This window comes from Gopherus evgoodei, chromosome 19 (genome assembly GCF_007399415.2).
Source record: "Gopherus evgoodei ecotype Sinaloan lineage chromosome 19, rGopEvg1_v1.p, whole genome shotgun sequence".
In the NCBI taxonomy this organism is placed as follows: Eukaryota; Metazoa; Chordata; order Testudines; family Testudinidae; genus Gopherus; species Gopherus evgoodei.
This window is the reverse complement of record NC_044340.1, coordinates 16,671,274-16,693,762: the sequence shown is the minus strand read 5'-3', so window position 1 is coordinate 16,693,762 and position 22,489 is coordinate 16,671,274. Positions and strand designations below refer to the sequence as shown.

At 45.2% G+C, this 22,489-nt stretch overlaps 1 protein-coding gene across 6 annotated transcripts in view; it reads right to left on the bottom strand.

Annotated features, from left to right (window-relative positions):
• DIXDC1 (DIX domain containing 1) overlaps positions 1-22,489 on the bottom strand; it is a 74,698-nt gene that overhangs the window by 21,076 nt on the left and 31,133 nt on the right. For 4 of the 6 annotated variants that reach the window (XM_030538225.1, XM_030538227.1, XM_030538224.1 and 1 more), the window contains 5 exons: positions 17,234-17,363; positions 16,215-16,340; positions 13,744-13,993; positions 12,372-12,479; positions 1,309-1,421 (listed from right to left, as the gene is read on the bottom strand). In XM_030538225.1, the coding sequence (XP_030394085.1) occupies positions 1,309-1,421; positions 12,372-12,479; positions 13,744-13,993; positions 16,215-16,340; positions 17,234-17,363 (727 nt within the window). Of the gene's footprint in view, positions 1-1,308; positions 1,422-4,432; positions 5,040-12,367; positions 12,480-13,743; positions 13,994-16,214; positions 16,341-17,233; positions 17,364-22,489 lie in introns of those variants that run through there. The other 2 variants (XM_030538230.1, XM_030538229.1) reach the window with 2 other exon arrangements.

Genomic DNA, 22,489 nt, shown 5'->3' with positions numbered 1-22,489 from the left:
CTATTAGCCCATGTTTTACAGATTAATAAACATTTGAATCAAAGCCTGATCCCAAAATGCCTGTCCTTGCTTTTCTGACTTTTTGCATTTATATTCAGTATCATCACTGCTGCTCATCACTGGCCTTGATTTTAGATCAAGAGATCAATGGGATCTTTTTTAAAGAGAAGAAGATAAAAATATTTTATAAACTCTGCAACCTTTTGTAATCTCCATAAGACAAGATGGTCTGTGCTAGCTAATGCCACAGCTCTGGAGGTTGCAGGGATTTAGACATTGTACCCAAGGTGTGACGCAAAACTTGGGGATAAACATCCTAGTGGGGCACATCAGCTAATTAACCAGAGTTGTGACTGATCACTGCAGGCAGTTACAGTCTCTAGCCAAGTGACAAAAATATTCCACTGTGCAATATGTGGATGGGCATGCTGATGTTGAAAACAGCAGTGAAACGTTACAATATTTCAACCTCAAAAATATTTTACAAATATTGTAGACTAAAGAGTAGTAAACATGGGGCTTTATTGGCTGGGGTGACAAAGCATTTCACTGGAGAGACTCCCTGTGATTCAGCCTGGGGAGGAGGCTGATCAGAAAGCACTGTTTCTACACTACGTTCATGAGAGGAAGATGATGTCAGAAACTTCATAAAAAACCTTTCCTTTGCACTCTGTGGACTGTTAATAGATTTAAAACAGAAACTAAGCCAGGAGCAGGTCATTTTGGCTAATTCTTTTTGCTCACTTGAAATGAAACAAAAATCAGGTTTATCTCTGGGAGGAGTGGAGAGAGTCATGGTAAAAAGTTAATGCTGTGTCAGTAAAACCAGGCAATAAGCGTACAACAATCCTCAACCTTGCAAAGTGCCACTGCAAGTTAGTCAGGTGATTTTGTGCAGCTGTAGCATAAATCCAGAACGGCAGAACCCCATTAAACAGGCTCAGCTCCAGCCTCCAAGTTCAAACAGACTCAATCTTTCTGTGGGATTGGATTTTTCTTCACAACAGCCTGAAGTAAGGACAAAGCAACCACCATATACTGTAACTAATAAATGACACTGAACTCCATCCGTTCTGTAAGGCTTTTAATTTTTGAAGCACGCGAGTGAGTCTCCTGGACTTTGCCAAACAGTGGCACAATCTTAGCACTACTAAACAGTGAGCTTGGGGATTTAATTTTATACAAACTGATGTACCAGCTCACAAAATTCTACGCTCATATGGTCTCTGGGAATCCATCCAGCAAGTCTCTGCCATAGTTCTCACGTGGGAAGTCCTGGAAAGATGAAATGCATCATCTGTGCTCTACCTGTTTTGGTTTCTGTTTCTTCAGCTCGGATGATCACAAAGCCTGTCTTCTCCTCCGACTGGGTTGCAATGGACTCGCTCTTTGTGCTGTGTATGGGACTGGGTGATGTGAGACTGCAGAGGAGAAGAGGAGATACGATTATTTCCAGTGTGAGCTGCAAACATAGCAGGGAGAAAAGAGAAGTTTCATCTCTGTCTAAAATAAAAAGCTAATATGCAAGAAGGCTGGTTACACTGAGCACTGCCCACATTCAATGAATTCATTAGCAGGCCAGACAATGCCTGTAACTTTTCAGGCCAGTAGCTGACGGAAGTGCTGCAGCAGTAATTACTCTTTTCATTTTTCCTGTGGCTCAAGAAGATTTAAATAGGAGAGACAACCGCTGCAGGATTAAAACAGGTCCCAAAGTCAGGAGCTAATTCTAGACTATCCTTCAGACTGCAGTTCTGCTTACAACATAATGTATTGCAAGGCTTGGCCTACAGTTGCAAACTGCTACCAAAAGTCATTCACAGTATCCCAGCTCTCTTGATTTCTCACCTGTATTTAAAGGGACAATTACAGTACGGGGAACCAACCTAGAATTCTCATGCTAAGGAGCCCTCGGGAACACAAAGACACCAATGCATGATCTAGCTTTAAAATGAGAAAGCTTCTTGAAAGCAGCCACATATTTCTACAACAATCTCAGCTGGTTGTGAAGTCCAGACTCTCAAGCTCTTTCAGACGTTCTTCCCATATCCTTCACCGGGACAACAGCAAAGGCATCCAAAGCTCAGTGATCCATTTAATGTGCCCCCAAAGTCTCCAGGAACTAATCCTTGCAAGTGCAAGGAGGAGTTAATGTTTCATTCTCCTCAAGACAGACACAAAAGCCAGAAAGAATAAAAAGAAAACATGGTGAAAATAACAGAATAGATTTAGAGAAATAAAACGCACTTAAATAGCTTGCCCTCCCAATATTCCCAGCACTTCTGATATAGGTCCCCCAGCTCAGGAACATACACATCTCTCTAATAAAATCAGAGAATTTTAGAAATTAGAGAGGAAATGATCTGTTAGCAGCTCCCACATAGTCCACTCCCAGGAGTCACCCCCAAGAGACAGTTCCTAGTCTATTTTCCAGGCCTTTGACTAATCTAATTTTAAATGATTCAACTAAGTCAGCTTCCACTGCAGTAAAAGAACAAATGAGTGTGAGTCACTAAACGAAGAGAGAGTAACCATTTTGGGCTAGATACAAAAAGCAGCAAGAGTGTTTGCTCAGACCCCGTTGCTCATACAGTGTATGTCTACCATGCAAAGAAACACCCACAGAACACAGTCTCGGGTATAGCCACACTGCAATAAAAAACCTGCAGCTGGCCCAAGTCAGCTGACTCAAACTTGTGGAATTTGGGCTGCAGGTCTATAAAATTGCAGTTTAGACATTCGGGCTCAGGCTGGAGTCCAGGCTTTGGGACCCTCCCCACTCCTGGGTTCCCAGAGCCAGGGTTCCAGCCCAAGCCCCAATATCTACATTGTAATTTTATAGCTTGGCAGCCCAAGCCCTGTGAACCCGAGTCAGCTGACTTGGGCCAACCATGGCTCTGTGTATCACAGTGAAGCTGTACCCTCAGAGCCCAGGTTAACTGACTCAGATTCACGGGGTTCAGGCTGCAGGGCTAAAAATTGCAGTGTAGACCTTCCCACTCGGGCTGGAACTTGGGCTCCAAGACCCTCTCCCATTGCCAGTTTCAGAGACCAGGCTCCAATGATATTTTCAGCCCCACACCCTGAGCCATGCAAGCCCAAATCAATTGACCCAGGCTCTGGGACTAAGGCACTGCAGGTTTTTCTTTGCAGTGGAGACATATCCACAGTGTGCAGACTTGCTAAAGGATGTTGGGTGTGCCTAAAGTTTTACCTTAAAGAAAGCGAATCCCAATGCAGAGTTCCCTAACAGATGATGTTTAAAACTGATATCATTGCCCAGGGGCCCAGGAATGTGATGTTTGTGTTCTGAGGAGGCAACTGATTATTAAAGACAAATGATCAAACTTTAAATCAGCACAGATACACAGAAGTCACAGAGACGGACTGACTCAGAGACATACCCAGGAATATTGCATGGTCTTTGCCATCCTTTAAGGTGCAGTCACTAATGTTCCCTCTGCACATGTTCACCTCAGACCCCTGAGGAGCCATCAGGCCTATATGAGCATTGAGAGGTGTATTTGTGGGTTGTCCCTCCACAAGCAGGAAAACCATGAGGAAGCAGCCCAAGAAAACAAGATCAACCTTTGGTGCATGTGAAGAAGGCTACCTAGGCATACAGGAGAAAGATCAATCTAGAAGGCCAGAAGGCAAAGGGTGGCAGAGGGTGCTCTAGGGAGGTGCAGGATATGGGACGTGTGCGCCATGTAGCAAGGAACAGGACACAGCACAGGGAAGTAACATTTCTCCCCAATGTGCTGTTTTCAGAACTAGATCCACTGCCCAAAGTGAACATTTTTTGTGATAGATTTGGGGGTTAACGCAACTGAGGATCAGATATTTCACACCACATCTACAACAGGATTTTAATATAATCCTTTAGTTTTTCTTACAGACACAGCTCCATCTCCAGGCAGTTTCCCTGCACATGACAGAAACATGGCCATTTGGGCAGGAACACATTTACATGCACGCTGATTGCTCCTGAAGCAGCAGCACAGGCCAAAGGTCACCCCTATTTATCATTCTGCAAACTGGTTAAAGCTGGCCAAATTCCCACAGTTATTCATATCAATTCCCAAAATTATTCGAGTGAGAGATATCCAAAGACGCATTCAAATTTGATTTCTTATTTAAAAGATACATAACTATTCATCATTGAAGCACGCAGAAATGAGTGCTGGGAAATTAAATCAACTGAGGCAGGATTTATGTCACAGGAAAACACTCTGTATTATTCCTTCTAGCCTTGCTTAGTTTCTTAGCTAAAATCCTTGCCTAGTCAAAGCCCTGGACTGTCAATGCTTTGGGATCTTGCACACAATCAGGGCTTATGGAAACAGTTTTAGTAACAAGCCTGAATTCTCTGGAGATTTTAATAAACACCCCGACCCTGCTGTTCCAAATGACAATGACAACAATTGCTCACCATTTGACCTGCTTCCCTCCCATGATCCCACTTTAACCTCTCGCCTCACAGAGTCCGTTTCCTGTGGAGCCTCAGGAATCTGCAGGTCCTGGCTGCAGACATGCCTTGTCCATTCACAGGCTTGGAATTCGATGCCGAGGATGCCAGTTCCTGTCAAACTAACGAAGAAATATTTGCCGGTCGGACTTCCTCGCATGAGCCGAGACTCCAGCAAAACGGTTCACGGTATTTGCAAGGAGATGTTTGGTGATAAATCGGCAACCCCCTCCCACAAAGAGTTTATTACAGAGTCAGAATATTCTGCAGTCCAGGTTTTGATTCTGCTGGTTTTCCTTGCAGGTTATTTCTCTCTTGCTGCTGCATTTTGGTCCACCGTATGCCCTGGTTGTTTTCATCATGAGAATCTTGGCCTGGATTGCAAGTTGCGTTTCTCATCCCATTCTGCCTACTTCAGCTATACAGCTCCTGCTGCAGAGACCCAGGATTCAGTGAGGGAAAAGTGCTCTGTTAAGAGTAGGTTCTTTGCTCTAATAGCCTCTAAGCAGTGTGCAGCATTTCCCAGTCCTATGAGTAGCTTCCTTCCTCGCTATCTCCAGCTCCCTCTCCCTCTGGCTGTCACAGTGTGCAAGGCAGAGTGTATTCTCTGAGAAGATGTCTAGCTCAGGGTGGGGGAGGGAAGGTCGGTGGGTGGGAGGGAAAGGGAAGGGAGGGATTTTGGCAAGTTCTCCAGGAATAATTTCTGTTGTCTCTTCTTATCATAACATTCCTTTCTTGAAATTCTGATATCAAGAACATGTGCATGCCCCATAGGAAATAAATCCAGAAATGTGCTGATATTAGGCTGGGACACTGCACTGGAACTGTGCAGTGGGATGAGATGGGATGGAGTAGTGTTGTGATTACAAAAATATAGTCAGTTCATTAATAAGAAATGTGGTTTGTTCTTGCCAGGCAACTGTGGGGATCCCATGCTCCAACTGGCTTATTCCTTTCTCCGAATAGGGAAGAGAAAGCGAGCATCTTATTTTGCTCCGGAGTTTCCATCCAGGAGACTGGTGCCACCACATCCCAGGAGACGTCACCTGCAGTCAGGGGTGCAGGCTTCTCCTGAGACTGCTCATAGTTTTTCAAAATAATTTATTTTAAAACTAAAGAGACTGACAGTGAAGAGCCCCAGGGTACAAATATGCAGCACGTCACCAGAGCAATAAGATGAAATGGGGTGACATTCAGTGTCAGAATGAATACAAGGAAAACAGACTGATAATAACAATAATGCTCTGCTTGTCTCTAACACCTTCCGCCTGAGGATCTCAAAGTGCTTTACAAACATGGATGAGTTCAGCAACGCAGCCCTTGTGAGGCAAGTCAGAATCATTCTCTTGTTTAGAGATGGGGAAACAGACACGAAGAGGGGACATGAGTTGCCCAAGGTCACACAGTGAGTCAGAGTCACAGGCAGAAAAACAACGCTGATCTTATGAGCCTCAGTCCCCTGATCTAACTGGTTGACCACATACCCTTCCTTCCCGACCCAAAAGAGAACCCAGGAACCCAAGTCTCCATGCTCTAGACAATGCTGCCTATACTCAAATTTGCTCGGGAATGAATGCAGGCAGGGCTTATTCTCAACAAAATGGAATCCTGACTACAGGCCACATGGCAGATTCACAGTGAGTAGCATCTTACTCCACTTGAAATCCTACTGAAGCCAACAAGACTATTCACAGAGTTATGAGGAAGGGTATCACCTTAAGTGACCGTAAGGAGCGGGAGGGTGAATTGGGAGGAGGGCGAAGGGGGAAGATGTATATGGGAGGATGGCCAAAGGGTAGGGCTAACAAGTACATCCCTTGCTCCTTCTTGTGGCTCCTCAATGAGGGGATTAATTGCTAATGAGTTTGACAGGTTCTCTTTTCCATCTCATCTTTTTTACCAAACCGCCCCGCCGGGTCCTAGGGCATATGTGATGGCTTCTGGAAACCTTCATGTAAATTATGCAATGCAAAATCCCTCATGGACATACACAATCCCTCATGGAGGTATCTTACTGGGTGAAGGAGCAGAGCAGGGGACCTGCCCCCTGCCTCAGGTGGGATGCAGGACCCGGGAGAATCAGAAAAGGCAGAACTCGGTCATAAGAGTCAAGACCCATCACAGTAGGGCCCCCAGCTCCAGCAACAGAATATTAGTAGCTCTTGAGGTGATTCATAAATTAGCAACAATACCAGGCCAACATGAAACTTCCTACTCAACATTCACACATAGCTAAGTCTGCACCATGCCTGTAATCTAACACCCTTTTCTCACAGATCTGCGATTCTAAATGAAACATACTGAGTTTGGCTACTGTCAGTTTTTCTCTCCTCAGGCACCAGCCTCTGCCTGGTGTCTTATCACAGGAACAACATCCTCCTGATATTTGGTGGGGCTTGATATGAATAAATCTTTCCTCACTTGGCAGTTACTGTTGCAATTAAACAGCCAGCCTCTGTGTCAGCAATCGCTGTGCCTTTGGCTAGCGGCATCAGATGCCCTTTTCTACAATAGCCATAATCTGCTCCCCCTCCTTGAATACATAAAACAAGTTATATTTCTGGCACTGCTGGAGGATACACAAAACAGCCCTCAGCCTGGCTGCTTGGATCCATTCCCCAGCGGGGCTTTGCATGCAAAACTCAGTAGCATTTCCATGTTTGCTCTCCTTTGCAGCCCTACTGTGGTTTTGCCCTTTGACAACACTGACAGAACCCTGCCTCCTAACTCCCTCTCAGTCTGTCTTTTGTTTCTCACTGCTGATGCATATAGCACAGTCTCTGTCCAACATCTTTGTATGTACAAAGCCAGGGAACAAATCCACAGTAATGGACAAAGAATATTCCATTCTCAAGACGTTATGATTGAAATCTAATGAAACATCAGACCATATTCCCAGCTTCACTTAAAAAGTGTTTTAGCTCCAGTTTGATACAATCTCTGATAATTTCCTATTGAGTTGTCAGTAGCTCTGTCAGCATCTCAGTAGCGCAGGAGTAGCAGAACTCTAGGAAATATACACACAAGGTAACCTGAAAAATATTTGGGCTCCCTCTACCACTGATCCGTATGCACAGCTGTGTAGGGAGCAAGGCAGAGAAAACAGAACCCAGAAGAGTCCTGGGCAGTTTAGAGATCTTTAACTCAACCAGAGAAAAGTGATTATTAAAGACAGTAACCAATGTGAAGAGTTTTACTTTTGAAGGTACAGACTGTGCCATTGGCACTCAGTGCTGACCGGATATACCCTCTACTATTCCAGCCCTGCCTCCCATCAGCTGATGCAGCTCAAACTTTATCCACAACACCCGCTGCTATTCCAGCCCTAGTCCCCCAAAACAGATCAGACAGTGCACCCCAAACCTGATCCACAGCACCACCTGCCATTCCAGCCCTGGTCCCTCAAAACAGATCAGACAGTGCACCCCAAACCTGATCCACAGCACCACCTGCCATTCCAGCCCTGGTCCCTCAAAACAGACCAGCCAATGCATGCCAAACCAGATCCACAGCACCCCTGCTATTCCAGCCATGGGCCCCCAAGGAGATCAGCTGATGCACCTCAGTACTGATCCACAGCACCCCCTGTTGTTCTACTCCAACATAATTTCAAAAGTTCCAAACAAACATTTTATTAACAAAGCAATGATTTTAGTTCAAAAGCAGCACAATTAATTTTATGTTTTTATCTTCAGTTCTGTAAAATTCCCTCTTCTGATCATATAGGTTGTTCAGGAAAATATTTGCTGATTTTATATAATATACAAGCTACTCAGTGACATCACTTTCTGTCAGCAATGATAATAAATATCATCTTACACTTGGTGAACTCCTTGCACTATGAAAAAACCCAAAGCACTTTGCAAAGTATACATGCAAGTATTATTTCACTCCTCATGGAAATGCAGCCACCATGGGGCATTCCACAGCTATTTAGCAGTGCACAACAATGCTACACAATAGGACATGATGTGAAAAATACTGTTGCCAATTCAAACTACAGAGAGAATGGAAAAAGGTGAAATGTATTTACCTAAACTGGTATCTGCCCCGAATAGAAGGGGTCAACACTCTTCAACTCATGTGAAAAATACTGTGAAATCTTTAACCAGCACATGTGGTCAGGCCCAGGGTTTTATTTCTCATCTGATAAGTAGCACCTCCAGCAGCACAGTATCCTCTAGCACCACACTGGGGAAGTGAGTCAGTATTGACTCAGAGAGAAAAAAAAAACCCATACTAAACTGATCTATCTTAGATATTTATACGGCACATGTCACGTGGGCATCTAACCATCAACATTCGGAAGAAGCAAAAAGGTCCAGAACCATCGTGTTTCCTCTCACTCTTCACCTGGGTCCCAAGGGGCTGAATTCACAGGCATGCTAAGGCCACCTTGTGCGGGGCAGGGAGGCCACTTTGTGCTATGGAGGTGCAAAGTAGCCTTAAAGTGGCCAGAGAAGTCCAGTGGAGAAATCTCCCTGTACCAGGGATACTCTCTGCTGGGGGAGATCTGACAGAAGAAAATCCATTACCTCATGTGTCAGCCACCCCCCAAACCCCAACATAAAGTGTATCCTCCAGCACTGCCACAAATAGAATTTGTTCTGTGTGTTCAAGGGCGGGACATGGATAGGACAGGAAAGAAGGGGATATAATGGAGCGGAGCTCCACGATGCCCAATCCTCCACTGGCATAGGGTCCCTGACTCACCTTACATCAGTGGTGTAAGTCAGGGCTGCCTGTGTGCACCTCTGACTTGCACTGGGGCCAGACAGCTGTGAAGCAGGGAGCTAAACAAGCTCCACCACGACATTCCAATGGAGCTCAGAAGGAGCAGAGACTCAAGCTTAGGGGGAGAAGAGGGAACTTACATGTTCAAAGAGATACATCTTTACTTTCAAGCCTAATTAGTGGGGAAAGGCTCTTTCCAAAATGTATATACTCTGACCTAAACACAGCCAGGCTTGGTCAAATCTCTCCAACCAGTGGCAAGGTTCTATCCCCAGCTCCTCATTGGCTACCTAGTTTCTGTGCAGTGTAGTTGCCATAGAAGGTGCTGGCCTATGGGTGAGTGGGTCTCTGACACAGCCAGGTCCCATTCTATTAAGGGCTCCATAGACTAGGGCTTTGACATCTGCTCTGGAGCAACTGAGAGTCAGTGGAGCATGTGAAGAACCAAAGGGATATGTTCTCTCAGCACTTGCTGCTGAGTCTCACTGCTGTGAGCGGCATCCAGTTCAGCCCCAGGTGAAACATGTTGTAGTTCTAACCAATACCACTTCCTGCAAAACCCCTTTCCTTAGACACCTCCCAGTCAAGTGTTGCCTCAGGTCAACTTTGCTTAGCTAGTGAGATCTGACGAGTCCCCAGCCAATGCTGCAGGGATAGCATAGAACGTGTATTTCTCATGTCCCACTTTACATGGCAAAAATTCCTGCTGTGTAGAGGGGGTAAACTCTGACTTTAATGCTCTATAGCAGGTTACAGGGGACTTTTCAGAAATCAATTAAACACTGAACTTGATTGAACATGAAGGTCCAGGGGAGTTGGGGGATGGCTGGATAATGAAATAACTATAAAGCTAAAAGCAGTTAAAGGTGATGGATGAGGGCACAACGGCAGTGGGAACAGCTGCGGCACCCACTTCAGAGACTCTGGGTCTGAATCCCAAAATAATGCATTCCTGAAACTGAGCCTGCTGCTGAAATCCCCACTTCTCCTTCCCCCGAGGTCTGGGTGCAGGGCATCAGGCTTGCTTGGTTTGGAAGTCTCAGATCATTTCTCTTTCATGTCTCTTATACAGATAACTCCTGAGAGAATTCTGTGCCAAAAAATAAAAAATTCTGCACATAATATTTTAAAATTTTGCAAAATTCTGCAAATTTTATTTGTCAATAAATAAATATGGAGGCTCCAGCATGGCAGTGGGGGCCCAGGCCACTGCCTGCATGAAGGTGAGAGATCACCCTGCAACCCCTCCCCTGCTCTGGGACATGGACTCAATGGTGAGGCTGCATCCAACCTTGACACAGCACAAGGGCTGGGCCTGCCCTCAAAATACCCTGGGGCCCTGCTCCTCTGTGTCATGTGCACCAGGTTTGGGGCAGGTAGGCTCAACCAGGCAGGATCCAGGGGTTTCCAGGTGAAGGTGGTTGAGGCTTAACCGGGGGGTCTGAGTGCTGGGGGAGTGGGGTTTCAGGGGGGTCTGGGTGCACTTAGTTGGGGGTCAGTGTGGTGGGGGTCTGGATGTGGGGGATCAGGGGGTGGGGCTCATCAGGATGGGGGTTTTAGTGCAGGGAGCTTGGTGGGAGGTGGTTTGGGTGCAGAGATGGGGGTCTGGAGGCAGAGGGTTTGGTTGCAGGGGGGCTCCAGATGCAGGGATTGAGGTTCAGTGGGGTGGGGTACAGGTATGGAAGTCTGGGGGGATGTCTGGGTGTACATTTGGTGGCGGTGGGGTGTCCGGATATGGGAGGTCTGGATGCACAGGAGCTGGGCAGACAGGGGAGCAGTTCCTCATACAGTGACCCCTCCCACCGCGGCTGAGGAGTGTTAGGGACAGGAAACAGGGGAGGATGCTGAGCTTCCTGCAGGTTGGGGAGGTTTCTAGGGGTTGGTCTGACACAGCCCCAGCCACTCCTTGCAGGAGAAGAGGAAGCCCCATCCTTTCCTGCCTCCAGCTCAGCCGGGTTTAGCAGCTGATTCTGGCAAAGGATAGGAGCCACCGGCTGGGGTGTCCCGAGCCCTGTAGTGATTTACCTCTCTGATGATAGCTCCGGGTGCCTGAAATGGTGTACCTGTGCTGCCAGGGAGGCGTGCATGACAGCTCGTGCAGCTTCCCTTTGCTTCCCTGTCAGAAAGTCATTCTTCTGTGGGTAAGCAATGAAATCTGTGCGGAATACGAATTCTGTGCACACACAGTGGCGCAGAATTCCCCCAGAAGTAACAGATAGATGGTATCAGCTTGCAGAATATCCACTCCTGGTTGCTGTGCCCCTTCCTTTCCTTGCTGAGGGGCAGGCCTGGACAGCTCCTTGGTCATTTACTGGAGCAGAGTTCCCCTTTCTTCAGCCTTGGGATCATTCTGCTCCTCCACTACTCTCAGGCGATGGCTTCACTGCAGAGCTCACAGTGGCACAGCTGCACTGCTGTCGCACTGCTAGTGCAGACACTCTATGCCAAGAGGAGCAAGCTCTCCTGTCAACTTAATTATTTCAGCCTCCACGAGAAATGGTAGCTATGTTGGCAGGAGAAGCTCTGCCACTGACATAGCACTGTCTATGCTGGCACTTAGGTCGGCATAATTTACGTAGCTCGGAGGGTGACTTACTCAAACCCCTAAGCATCATAACTCCGATGTAAACTGTATTGTAGTGATAACCTCTGTCTCATTCATGGAGTCATAGATTCCAAGCCCCGAAGGAACCATTGTGATTCATCCTCTCAGTTTCTCTCAATCTCGCAGCAAACCCTCTGGTTTGGTGTTTCCTACTCCTATTCCCTCTGTTCTCACTGGGGGAGGCCACAGAGCCAGGATTAAGGTCAGAGCCAGGACTACAGCTCAGGAGTTCCCACCTCCTAGCCTTGTGCTCATACCACCTTGTCACACTGTCTCATGGATGAGACGAATCTTCTCTGTGGGAGAGTATGCAAGATCAAGGAAGTCAATGAAAAGTCACTCACTGAGACCCGGTGTTTCATGTTCCAGCTCAGCTGGGAAATCTCAGCGCATGACATTTTCCTTATTCCTAAAACTAGTCAGAGACTGGGCTGTGTGTGAGGGAAGCACATCCATAGGGTAGGCAGGGGACTGGGCTGCGAGGAGGCCAGATGTAGGGTGGGCAGGAGACGGACTCTGCCAGACTGTGAGGGGATACAGCTCTGCAATGGGCATGTCTGTTACCTGGAGGAGCAAGACTCTGAGGGCACGCTCTGCTGTCCCTCGTACTGCTGCACTAGTGCTCGGACACTCCAGTAGGGATTCTCAATCTCTTCGTTGACACTGCTGTTTCTGAAGATAAAAATGACATAATGAATAACAACCTCACAGAGCAGGGGCAGAAATGCTTGGGTTTTTTTTGTTGTTGTTTTCTTTTTAATTTATTGTCTGAACCTAATGATAGACGTTCTTGGTGGAGGGGAAGGGGAGAACAGGGGCTAATGAAATAAAGGGAAGGAGGTGCAGGCAGCAATCCTCTGGACTTCTTACGAATGAGAAAATCTAATTTCTGATCTAGAAAGTGTGAGACAGGAAACCCTTTCCCATCTACCTGTGATATGGCAGGGGAGGGAAACAATGTGTTACATGTTAAATGCCTCAAAACTCCTATGAGTAGCAGCAGGGCTTTGGAGAGGGAGGGAAGGAGGGAGTGGGGAAAGGCTAGCTTCTGCTAATACTATAAGGGCTGGCCATCCTAAAGAGGAACACGTGCCCATGTCCTTCGGAAGAATAATAAAACATCAAACCCTATGGCATTGTGGGACACAGCGGCTGATAAACAGCACTCAGCAACACTACAACAATTTCCACTGCTTGGCATAATATGAGAAGGCAAGAGGAATTTAGAGAGGCATAATGGAATTGGACACCAGGGTTAGCACCCAGACTCTTACAAAAAGTGCACCCAGGATCTCTACATTCCACAAACGGTCAGGGCGTTAGTTTTATGTCTCACGTGAAAGACAGCACCTCCTTTTGCCATGCAGTGGCATTGTGCTCAGTACTGATGCAAAGGGAAGGATGTAATAGAACTCTTAGGCTTTGTCCTCAGTGACACAAAGGTGTTTTGTTTTCTTTTCAAGTGAGATAATAAATGTGTGCTAGTTAACGTGCTGTACAATCTTAGGTGAAGGCAAGGTGCGGTCGTGTATACTGCAAGGTGGTTCGGCGAGGTCAGCACTATACCACCTGTCTGTGGCTGGCCTTCCCTGGTTTACCTTATAGTAAAACTACAGTGCCTTACCTCCACTGTTTTTACACACACGTTAGTTATCCCACGGTAGAAACCTTTTTGCCAGTGAAGACATAGCCTTAAAGGTATCCCATCCAGGTGCTAACTCAGTCCTGCTCTGGATTGTTTGTGAGCTCCAATGAGATTACAGCAAAAGGTGGTCTGGGTTCAGGTCAACAAGCAATGTATGAATTCATAGCAGAGAGGCAGAGACCTCTTTATCTATCCTATAGGGAGATGCCCCCTTTACCTGCCCCATAAGGACTAAGACTTAGCACCAAGATTCACACTCATTCCAGTGAGACTAGATGGGAGCACCAGTACCTCTGTCTGTGCCGGAAAACATCACGTCCTGAGCGTGAGACATCCTGACGAACATCTGCCAGAGCAGCCACGGCACCCTGGGCCACTGCGGCCGCTGAATGGGGCCTGTGACTGGCTGATGATGCTGAAAGGCTCTTCCCCACCATGCTGGCTGGGCTTTGAATGGCTGTTCTACCAGAGCCAGGTTTAAAATGAGCAGCTAAGGCAAGGATCAGCCTCATTATGGATTTCAGGTTCCCATCAACGATATCTGCAAAATGCAATCAAACCTCAGGGCAATGATGCTCAGCAGGTTCTTGTCTGACCAACACTTGTGAATATAATTAAACTCTACAGGGGCATGCAAAAAAAAAGGGACTGAACCATTAGGACTGAGTTATCATTCCAGTGTGCCATAGTATTTGTTTTGTATGAAGCAGCCTGAAGTAAAATCAGTGACTGCCACCTACAGGACAGAAGTTTTATTGCTCCGGGCACATTTGGGACTTCTGTGGGATTATTTTCAACAAATAGTCCAGCCTGTGTGTGACAGTGTTACTGAAGGATCACTACAAAGATGTCACAGTCATTGAAGATCACTGTACCAGTGATGGCACCAATCGGCCCATGGAACTTGCATTACCATTTTTAATAGGAAAGAGGAGGGAGCTGAGCAAGAATGGAGTTCTGCAACGTCTAGTAATCATTAACTAATCAATCCTCATCACCATGCACTTTCCCTCAGTGTACAAAACAGCCCAAATTTGATGACCTTCAGAGCTTACTCCAAAGACCATCCATCTTTTTCTTGGGGGGGGGGGGGGGGGGGGGGTGTTTTTCAAAGCCACCCAAGGGATTTAGACATGCAGTGGCCATTAAATCTAATGGGAGCTGGGCATCCAAATCCCATAGGTAGCTTTGAAAATCCAAGCCCCAGACTTTTGGGGAAGGACTGGATGCCTGCAGTCTCTGGTTAATTTTTACTTTTGTAGTGTGGGATGGGGCCCAAATAAACACTGTTAAAATAGATCATACAGGTAATTAATCCATGTCACTCACAGAGACTCTGAGACAGAGAGCGGAAATGACTTGCCCAAAGTCACAGAGCGAGTCAGTGTCAGAGCTATGATTAGAACTCAGGGGTTTCTGGGTCCAGAGTCCTGTGCCCACACCTCACTCTGTGCAGTAACTTTGATACATTAATCCTGCCTCAATCTGGGGGGATGGACTAAATGACCTCTTGAGGTCCCTTCCAGCCCTACATTTCTCTGATCACTTCATAACATGTCCAACCTCAGAGCCCTGACACAAAGCTCAACAAAGTCCTGTCACTGGGAATGGCGAAAGGAGACTAGAACAGGCCAGACATGGCATGTGACATTTTTTCTAGGAAAACCAGAAGGGATGCAGAGCACCAGCCCTGGGTTTCAATCTTAAGAGCTTACTCTGCTCTCATTTGTGCTCTACGAAACTCTGGATGCTCATGTTTTACTTCCCTGCTACCAACCAAGAAAGCAAATTCAGATCACTGAGTTAAGTGGCCTGGAGAGAGCTTCCTGGGCTGGGCCTAATGTTATATTTGTTTACAGTATAGACAAGTTTTATCAGTATTAACAACAGCTTATAGAGTCAGTGAAATGGTGCGAACTGGCATGTAATGCCTCACTGAATGGGAAAAAATAGCACAGCCTCCAGGCTGCTGGTAGCCATGCTGCTGCCATGGAGCACTTACTGTGTACTCTGAATACACAAAGGCTACCCAGCTGAGGCTTGTAACCCCAGGGCTGTGCTCCTCTCTTCCTGATAACAACATGAAAGGTCATGTGCTCCATGATTCCAGTTTGAGCCATTGGGCACTGCACCTCACCCAGTGCCCTGGGAGGAGCAAACAGTACACTCAGCAACCAGCAAGAATAGGGGACTGTTTTCCTCCATCCATGTGCTGTCTGTGATTAAATGATGCCACAGTAAGAGGAAGAAAGTTCATGTTTTTGTTCCTTGTGTCTCTTTCCCACCACATGTTCTGTTCTTCTTATGACAGGAAATGCTGGCAAACAGAGTTTGCAAAGCATGGGAAACAATACCACTGATTTCCAGTGGTCTGGAATGGTCTTGTTCCCACCACAGAAGGCAACAGCCCAATAACAATTTATTTATGTCCATTCACTTAAGGTTTCCAAGTCTGTGTTCTCAATTATACCATTTGTTTGGTCCTCTGACCACTCAGAGGAGAGGGGGCATTTCTTCTTCATCTTAATACTATTATTTATTTCCCACCCTGGACTGCTCGCTTCTCCTGTTTGCTACTGTTACCAAAGCAACCAAGAATTTAATGCCATTCAACCAAGAACTAAACATATTTCTGGATTGTAGCAACAAGAGAAATTTCCAGCCTGGAAATAAATTATCTGTAGGGCACAAAACAACAAAGGATCCAGTTCTCACATAGATAGCTAAGGATCATGGTGACACTGTCATCAGGGAGCACTTACCTTTCGCTGAAGTTTGGTGCATACGGATCTTTTTCGATGCCACGAACTGCAGGACTTTCTCTACATTTTCTCTCATTTCTTGCTGGCTGGTGGGACTGACTTGAATGCCATTCAGCTTCTCACCGGCTGAGAAAATCAAATGGCCTAATTACAGAGAGTAATGGACCTGCTTGGTGCTGACTGGCTCTGGAACAGTTACAGGTGTAGGATTCAGCAGCTGTTATGTTGGGAAGAGTAAGGGAGCCATATGTGTGAATTCTCCCTGCTCATGAGGTGTCTAATGGCAAAATAAACCCATAGCACTATCTGTGAAGGAGCTTTTTGTGGGTAATTCATTATTCCTTGTATTTTCTTGAGTCAGCATATGTCCCTGCCGTGCAGATACACTACCCCGCCTGGCACAGTCTCAGCAAGGGACAGCATCAGCTTCTAGAACCATTTTTGCTCAGTCCTATTACTTCTTTCTTGTAAATATTTGTGTTTTCGCAAAGAGATTAACACCGACAGACAGGAATCCCATCCATTAACACATACAAGAAAACTCCACGCAGGGCTGCCAGGGTTAGGCAGAGACACAGAACTACAGGACTCAGGTCATACACAAATGAAGTTAAGAAGCCACATACTAGTCCCACCTTAGCCCATACACCCCTCTGGGTCCCTAATGCCATTTATCAAAATAGGAAATCCTTTCATGGCTCCCTTAAAACAGCTCAGCTCCTCTTGTGGCAGTTATCATGGCCAATGCAGTTCTTAAAGGGCCTGGAACTTGGCCAATAGCCAAAGGTTAGCAAGTGATACTGAGCTAACACGTAAGGACTTCAGGGGAAGATTGGGTTTTATGACCCACAATTTTCCTCTCTCTTAAAATGACCACCCTGCTCCGATACTGCAGTAGCTGCTGGCCAGCCTCACACAGGTCCAAACATTCTGCTAGCAGTGCCTCACCAAGACGAGCTTCCTCCATGCAGTATCCCACAGCCCCCACAGGAGCAATAGTGCCACTTGGTGTTACTGACCTACAAGTTCAATGAGAGTGGCCAGGATGACCCCATCTCGGAGATCCTGCCTCAGGTCCTGCACTGGCTTTATTGCTGCCTTCTTCTTCAGCTGAGAATTCACCCAGGCGATGTACGCCTGTAGTTGCTGCTGTAAACAGAAAAGAAAACAAAATTTTGCAAGTCACTGTTGTTTTAGGAAATAGTTGCACAATTCTCACCTTTCACTCAACCATATGTTCGCTTAGATCACAAGTACAAATGGGTTTCATCCCACCACCTACGTAACACTGGTTCACAAAACAAAACCAATATTCTGTTTGGAGTAACTCGGTACAAGCCAGAACTGGAACAGCAAGAAGAATTGCAAGTCAGGATTGAGAGGCATCAGTGAAGCTGAGAAGGAAGCTTGCACTGAACCTGCCTGCAGTGTATCTGGTTCAAAGCAACCACTGCCAGTCTCTCACTTTTATTCCCAGCATTAATTCATTCATAAAATGTTAAAAACCCAAAATTAATTACTTTCAGATATTTAAAAAATATATATATAGCTTAGTTAACAGTTAAAATAACCAGTGTAATTTTCAGTTAATTACACTAATTGTTAAGGAAATGACCAGATTATATAATGGGCCAATTTCACTGTGGTATATGGTACTGACACTCTTGAGCCCAACTTTCGACAGCCTTGCACCTTGTGTCATCATTTATATCAGTGCAAGAGAGTGCAAACTGTGAAGAAAACTACCACTCTAACTGGGTAGTCTTTTACACTCTCTTTGCACAGGTGTAAGCGACAGCAGGAGGCGACAGATAATAAAGAACCTGGTTCTCGATCTCCCCAAGTAGTCATCTGGTGTCAGGGGCTGACAGGCAAAAGCAGTCCCATGTGCATGTGTAAGGGGTTCACTTTTTCATTCCTATAGCTTACATGAGACTTCAGTGGCTAGTAGAAGCCCTGGTGAAACTGGAATTCCTTTGGGACAAGGGCTTGTGCAGCATGTGGAGTGCAATCAGATTTATCCCTTTATGGGATTACCTCCCTTTCACTAAGCTTCCCATTATTCTGCAGCTGTGGCGGGTTTTAAGTCTCCATTCCACGTTATCTCAGCAATATCAGCCATCGTTTATGCTTCTACAGCCTGCCACAAAGTCACATTCTGTTCACAACACCACTTGTAATTGTCCTGACAAGGGAAATCCAACTTTAAACACAACACAGCTCTATCTGTCTGCTCAGAAAGGTGCCCGGACACTTGTGTTCAATTGGTTCTGCTCACTCAGCGGATAAGTGTGGAGCATGGTGTGAGAGGCACACTTGGGCGATTGCTCAATTTGTTGTAAAAAACGAAAGTGGTAGTGCTGAGTGGGAAGTCTAGACTTTGGGAGACACATGAGACTAATGCAGGCTTGCTGGAGTGGATTTTGCCTCCCCTGCTTTGAGTCCAATATAGTCACGGCTCTAACTCATTTAGTGTAAATTAGTTCTGAAGGTGCCAATAGGTGTCAATTTTGCCAATTTTGCTTCCACTGAATGGGAACACGAACCATGAAGCATAAATACAACAAGCGTAGTCCTGGCTTCTCTCCCACTCATACAACAGGTACAAGAGGATGATCCCGCTTTGGTTTTCAGGTCGATAGTAATAACTGCCCATGATAAAGTGCAAGGACGAGCTGAGTTCCTATGTGACCTAAGCTGGACAGAAGCACTTGGGCCCAAGAAAGGAGGGGCCTGAGACTTTACACCAGAATCCAGCCACACATCACAATTTAATTTCAAGGACAAACCAGAACTCAAACCTTCTATTACACAAAGATTCAGTGAAGCTTTAATTTATTCAAGTAACTATCAGTGGAAGAGAGAGATGTTTACTTACAGAGCCAACTGTTACCCACTGAAACAGCTTTTACCCTTATGGAAAAGTCCTACACAATTCAATAAGGTTCCACAGAGATTGAACAGGGTTACATAGAAACTATTTCAAAAACCTATATAATGAAAAAGAATGATCTCCTTTTTACACTTTTTTTATTAACCATCCTATAGGAATCTACATTAGGGGTATAATTATCTACTATATTCTATAGGATGGTCCAAAATACTATAGAAAGCCATATTCTATTAGATTCTGTGCGTCTTTTCCCTATAAGCAACTCCTTTTTCACACAAAAGAAATGTTATATAAAAATACAGCCTTATAATTAACAATTTAATACTTTCCCCTTTGTTTTCTCCAATTCTTTGCACACAAAATAAAAATCACTATTTTGGGGTAGGAATTTTTACCGGTATGCAGTAATTAGTATCATTATTAGAAAATCACTGCTAAAACCCTGTAAATTTATATTTTAAATGATCCTCTCCAAAAGGACAACTTTCTGTGGCTGGGCAACAGTGATGTCGCTATTACAAAGGGAAGGATTTCACAGTAGTTACTGCTACAATACTGCAGACTTCCATTTAATTAGCATGTTTAGTATTTTTTTTTCCATTCAGAGCATAAGATTTTCCTGGAGCAGTTCAACTGTTGGTTTGTTCATCAATAGCTTATTATGTATCCAGAAAACTCTACTAGCTAATTAGTTTAGTGCAGGACTCCAGAGATACTCTGATTTCTGCAAAGCTAAAATCCCAAGCAGCAGCCTCTTTATTTCTGGTAGCTGAGATGAACAGGTGACTGAATTTTCCAAGAAAAGAATAGACATGAAAATTTAATGACCTAAATATTGTAGAGTGGTGTTAAATGCACTAAGGGACAAAACCACCAGCCCTTTATTCCAGACAGAGAACTCCACGTGTCCATATTCCAGTAAATGAAAAAAGGAGAGCAAATTTTGTGAGGATGTATTCTGCAAATGGAAACAAGCATTTCTACACAGCAGATTTCATCCTTCAGGACAAAAGAAACACTTCCTGCACCGTGTCTATCAATGAGATCAGATCCCACTTCTTTATTTGTCTCCATTCAATTCTTGAAGGTACGAAGAGTTACACTTGTTCCAAAATCAGAAACAGGTCTTGAAATTCACTGCACAACTTTGACATTCTCTCTGCATTCTTCTGTACCCAAATCTGAAAAACGGGTTGGGGATAATTTGGAGTCTCTTTGTCTGTCTAAGGTTCTTCCAGGAGTTAACTGCTCAGGAATTTGTTTGGTAAGCTTCTGTTAGCATCATGCATCAATTGACAATCACACAAAAAGAATTTTCTCTGGAGAATAATTCTATCCATAACGCTACACTACTAATTTTAATTAGCAGAAAAGACATTTTCAATCTGATCATTATTTTATTAATTTTAGATAAATCACATATTATATATAACAACTGGCCAAATTTTTCAAACAAGGACTCTGATCATGCACCTCAGTTCTAATAGACCCAGCTTGAGAGACACTGGGCCTGATTTTCAGTGGTGCTGAAAATCACCAACAGATCCCATTAAATTCCAATGGAATGGTGGGTGCTTAGCACTTTTGAAAATCAGACCCAAGCATGCTAGGCACTGTAAAAATAAGTTACCCCAAATCAGTGGCTACTTTTGAAAATATTAGTGTCCAGTTTGTAAAGTCATAACAGGCAGATTTCTCACAATGTGATACAGGTATGTACTAGTTATGAAATGATACTCAATATAAAAAATGTCTGTACTTATTGGAAAGACAATGTGTGCTTTATAATTCTTCCCACAGATGTAATACTTCCTCCTTCTGATTATTTATAGAATTCAACCTATCTGGGAATGTAACTAGTCATATTTCCTTGTTCCTTCTTCCAGTCCACATTTTCCCCTACTTGTTTTCGGTCTGTATGGAAATTCCTGCAAAAGACACTGAAAAGTTTCATCTTTGGATAATTAGCCAAGATTAGTAACAATATTTGAAGTCTGGATCCAGCCACGGGCAATAAAAAAGGGAAGCTGGAATCTGTAGTCTGTCCCTTTTCCCAGCCTCTCTCTCTCCCTAGGGAATATTTTTCCATAGTGCTAATCATGAGTTCTCCTCTATTTAAGGTCTAAAAATTACCCACTATTCTTTTACTCTGGAGAATCACAATCACTCAACAGACCTCACTAGCATAGTGGGCATCAGGGTCTAGCAGCCTCATTAAGCCAATGCTGTCAAAATTACCCGTGTTACATTTAGCTTCTTTAAATTAATATCACCCGAGTCAGGATGTTCTCTCTTCTGCTTCAGTCTTTTGCTTGCTGAACAGCATCCAGGGCTCCCCTCTCTTACTCTCCCTTCTTCCATTACTCAAGAGCAGCTGTCTCTGCAACACTGGTTGTCAGTCCTTGACCAGCATTTCTCAGGCACTTACGCTGCTGACACTGGACAAGATTTTGAACCCAAAAACAACTTTTTTAAATTGTTCTGGTGGCATGAAGGAGCCACAGTAGCCCAGAGGAATTCTCAAAGTGCAGGAGCAGTGTAGAACCAACGTACATTCTACTCCACAGTGTCCTCCTGCAGTCCCAGTATGGGGGCATGTTGGGCATGGGATGGGGAGTGGTCAAAGCATTCTGTGCTGCCTCTGGGGCTGCTCGAATTTACAATGGGGCCCCACTGGCCCCCAAAGCAGCTCAGAATCCAGGCAGCACAAGGTAGTATTAAACCATCTTTCCACCCCACTCCTCCTAGACTTCACTTTCTGACAGACCACAAATCTGAGTGAGAAGAACTGATGAGCCTGAAAGAGGAGTGATTGATGCAGCAAAAGACAGCCATGCCTGGTGGGGAAGAGAGAGAGAAGATGGAAAGAATAGAGCAGTCATTATCTTTTCCCTCATCCCGCTTTCCCCATACTTTGTGATTGTTTGTTACATCCACTTGTGGTGTCTTGTCTTTATTAGACAGTAAAAATTCTGGGACAGGGATCATCTTTTACTCTGTATTTGTGCAGCACCTATCACAATGGGGGCCTGATCCTGACCAGGGCCTTGTATGTGCTACTTCAATACAAGTAAATAATAACAAGGTGTCCTAAGCATGGGAGCAGAACAGACAGAGAGAGGAGCCCAGGCCACGGACACGGAAAGAAGCTCCAGGTCTGGTAGAGAAGGTAGAAAGAAGGGCTCAGGCCTGGACTGGGGAAGCCCATATGCTTCCCTGCCCGCTCAGGTCCATAGCCCTGACAGCTGCTCAGACCCTAATCTATTCTAATGTTGAACCTTTGCTCTTTGAGTGGAAGAGGAAGCTCCCACAGGGTCTATTACACTGGCTCCTGTGACATCATTACCTTGCTGGCTCCTGCCAACTACAGATGCTTCCAAAC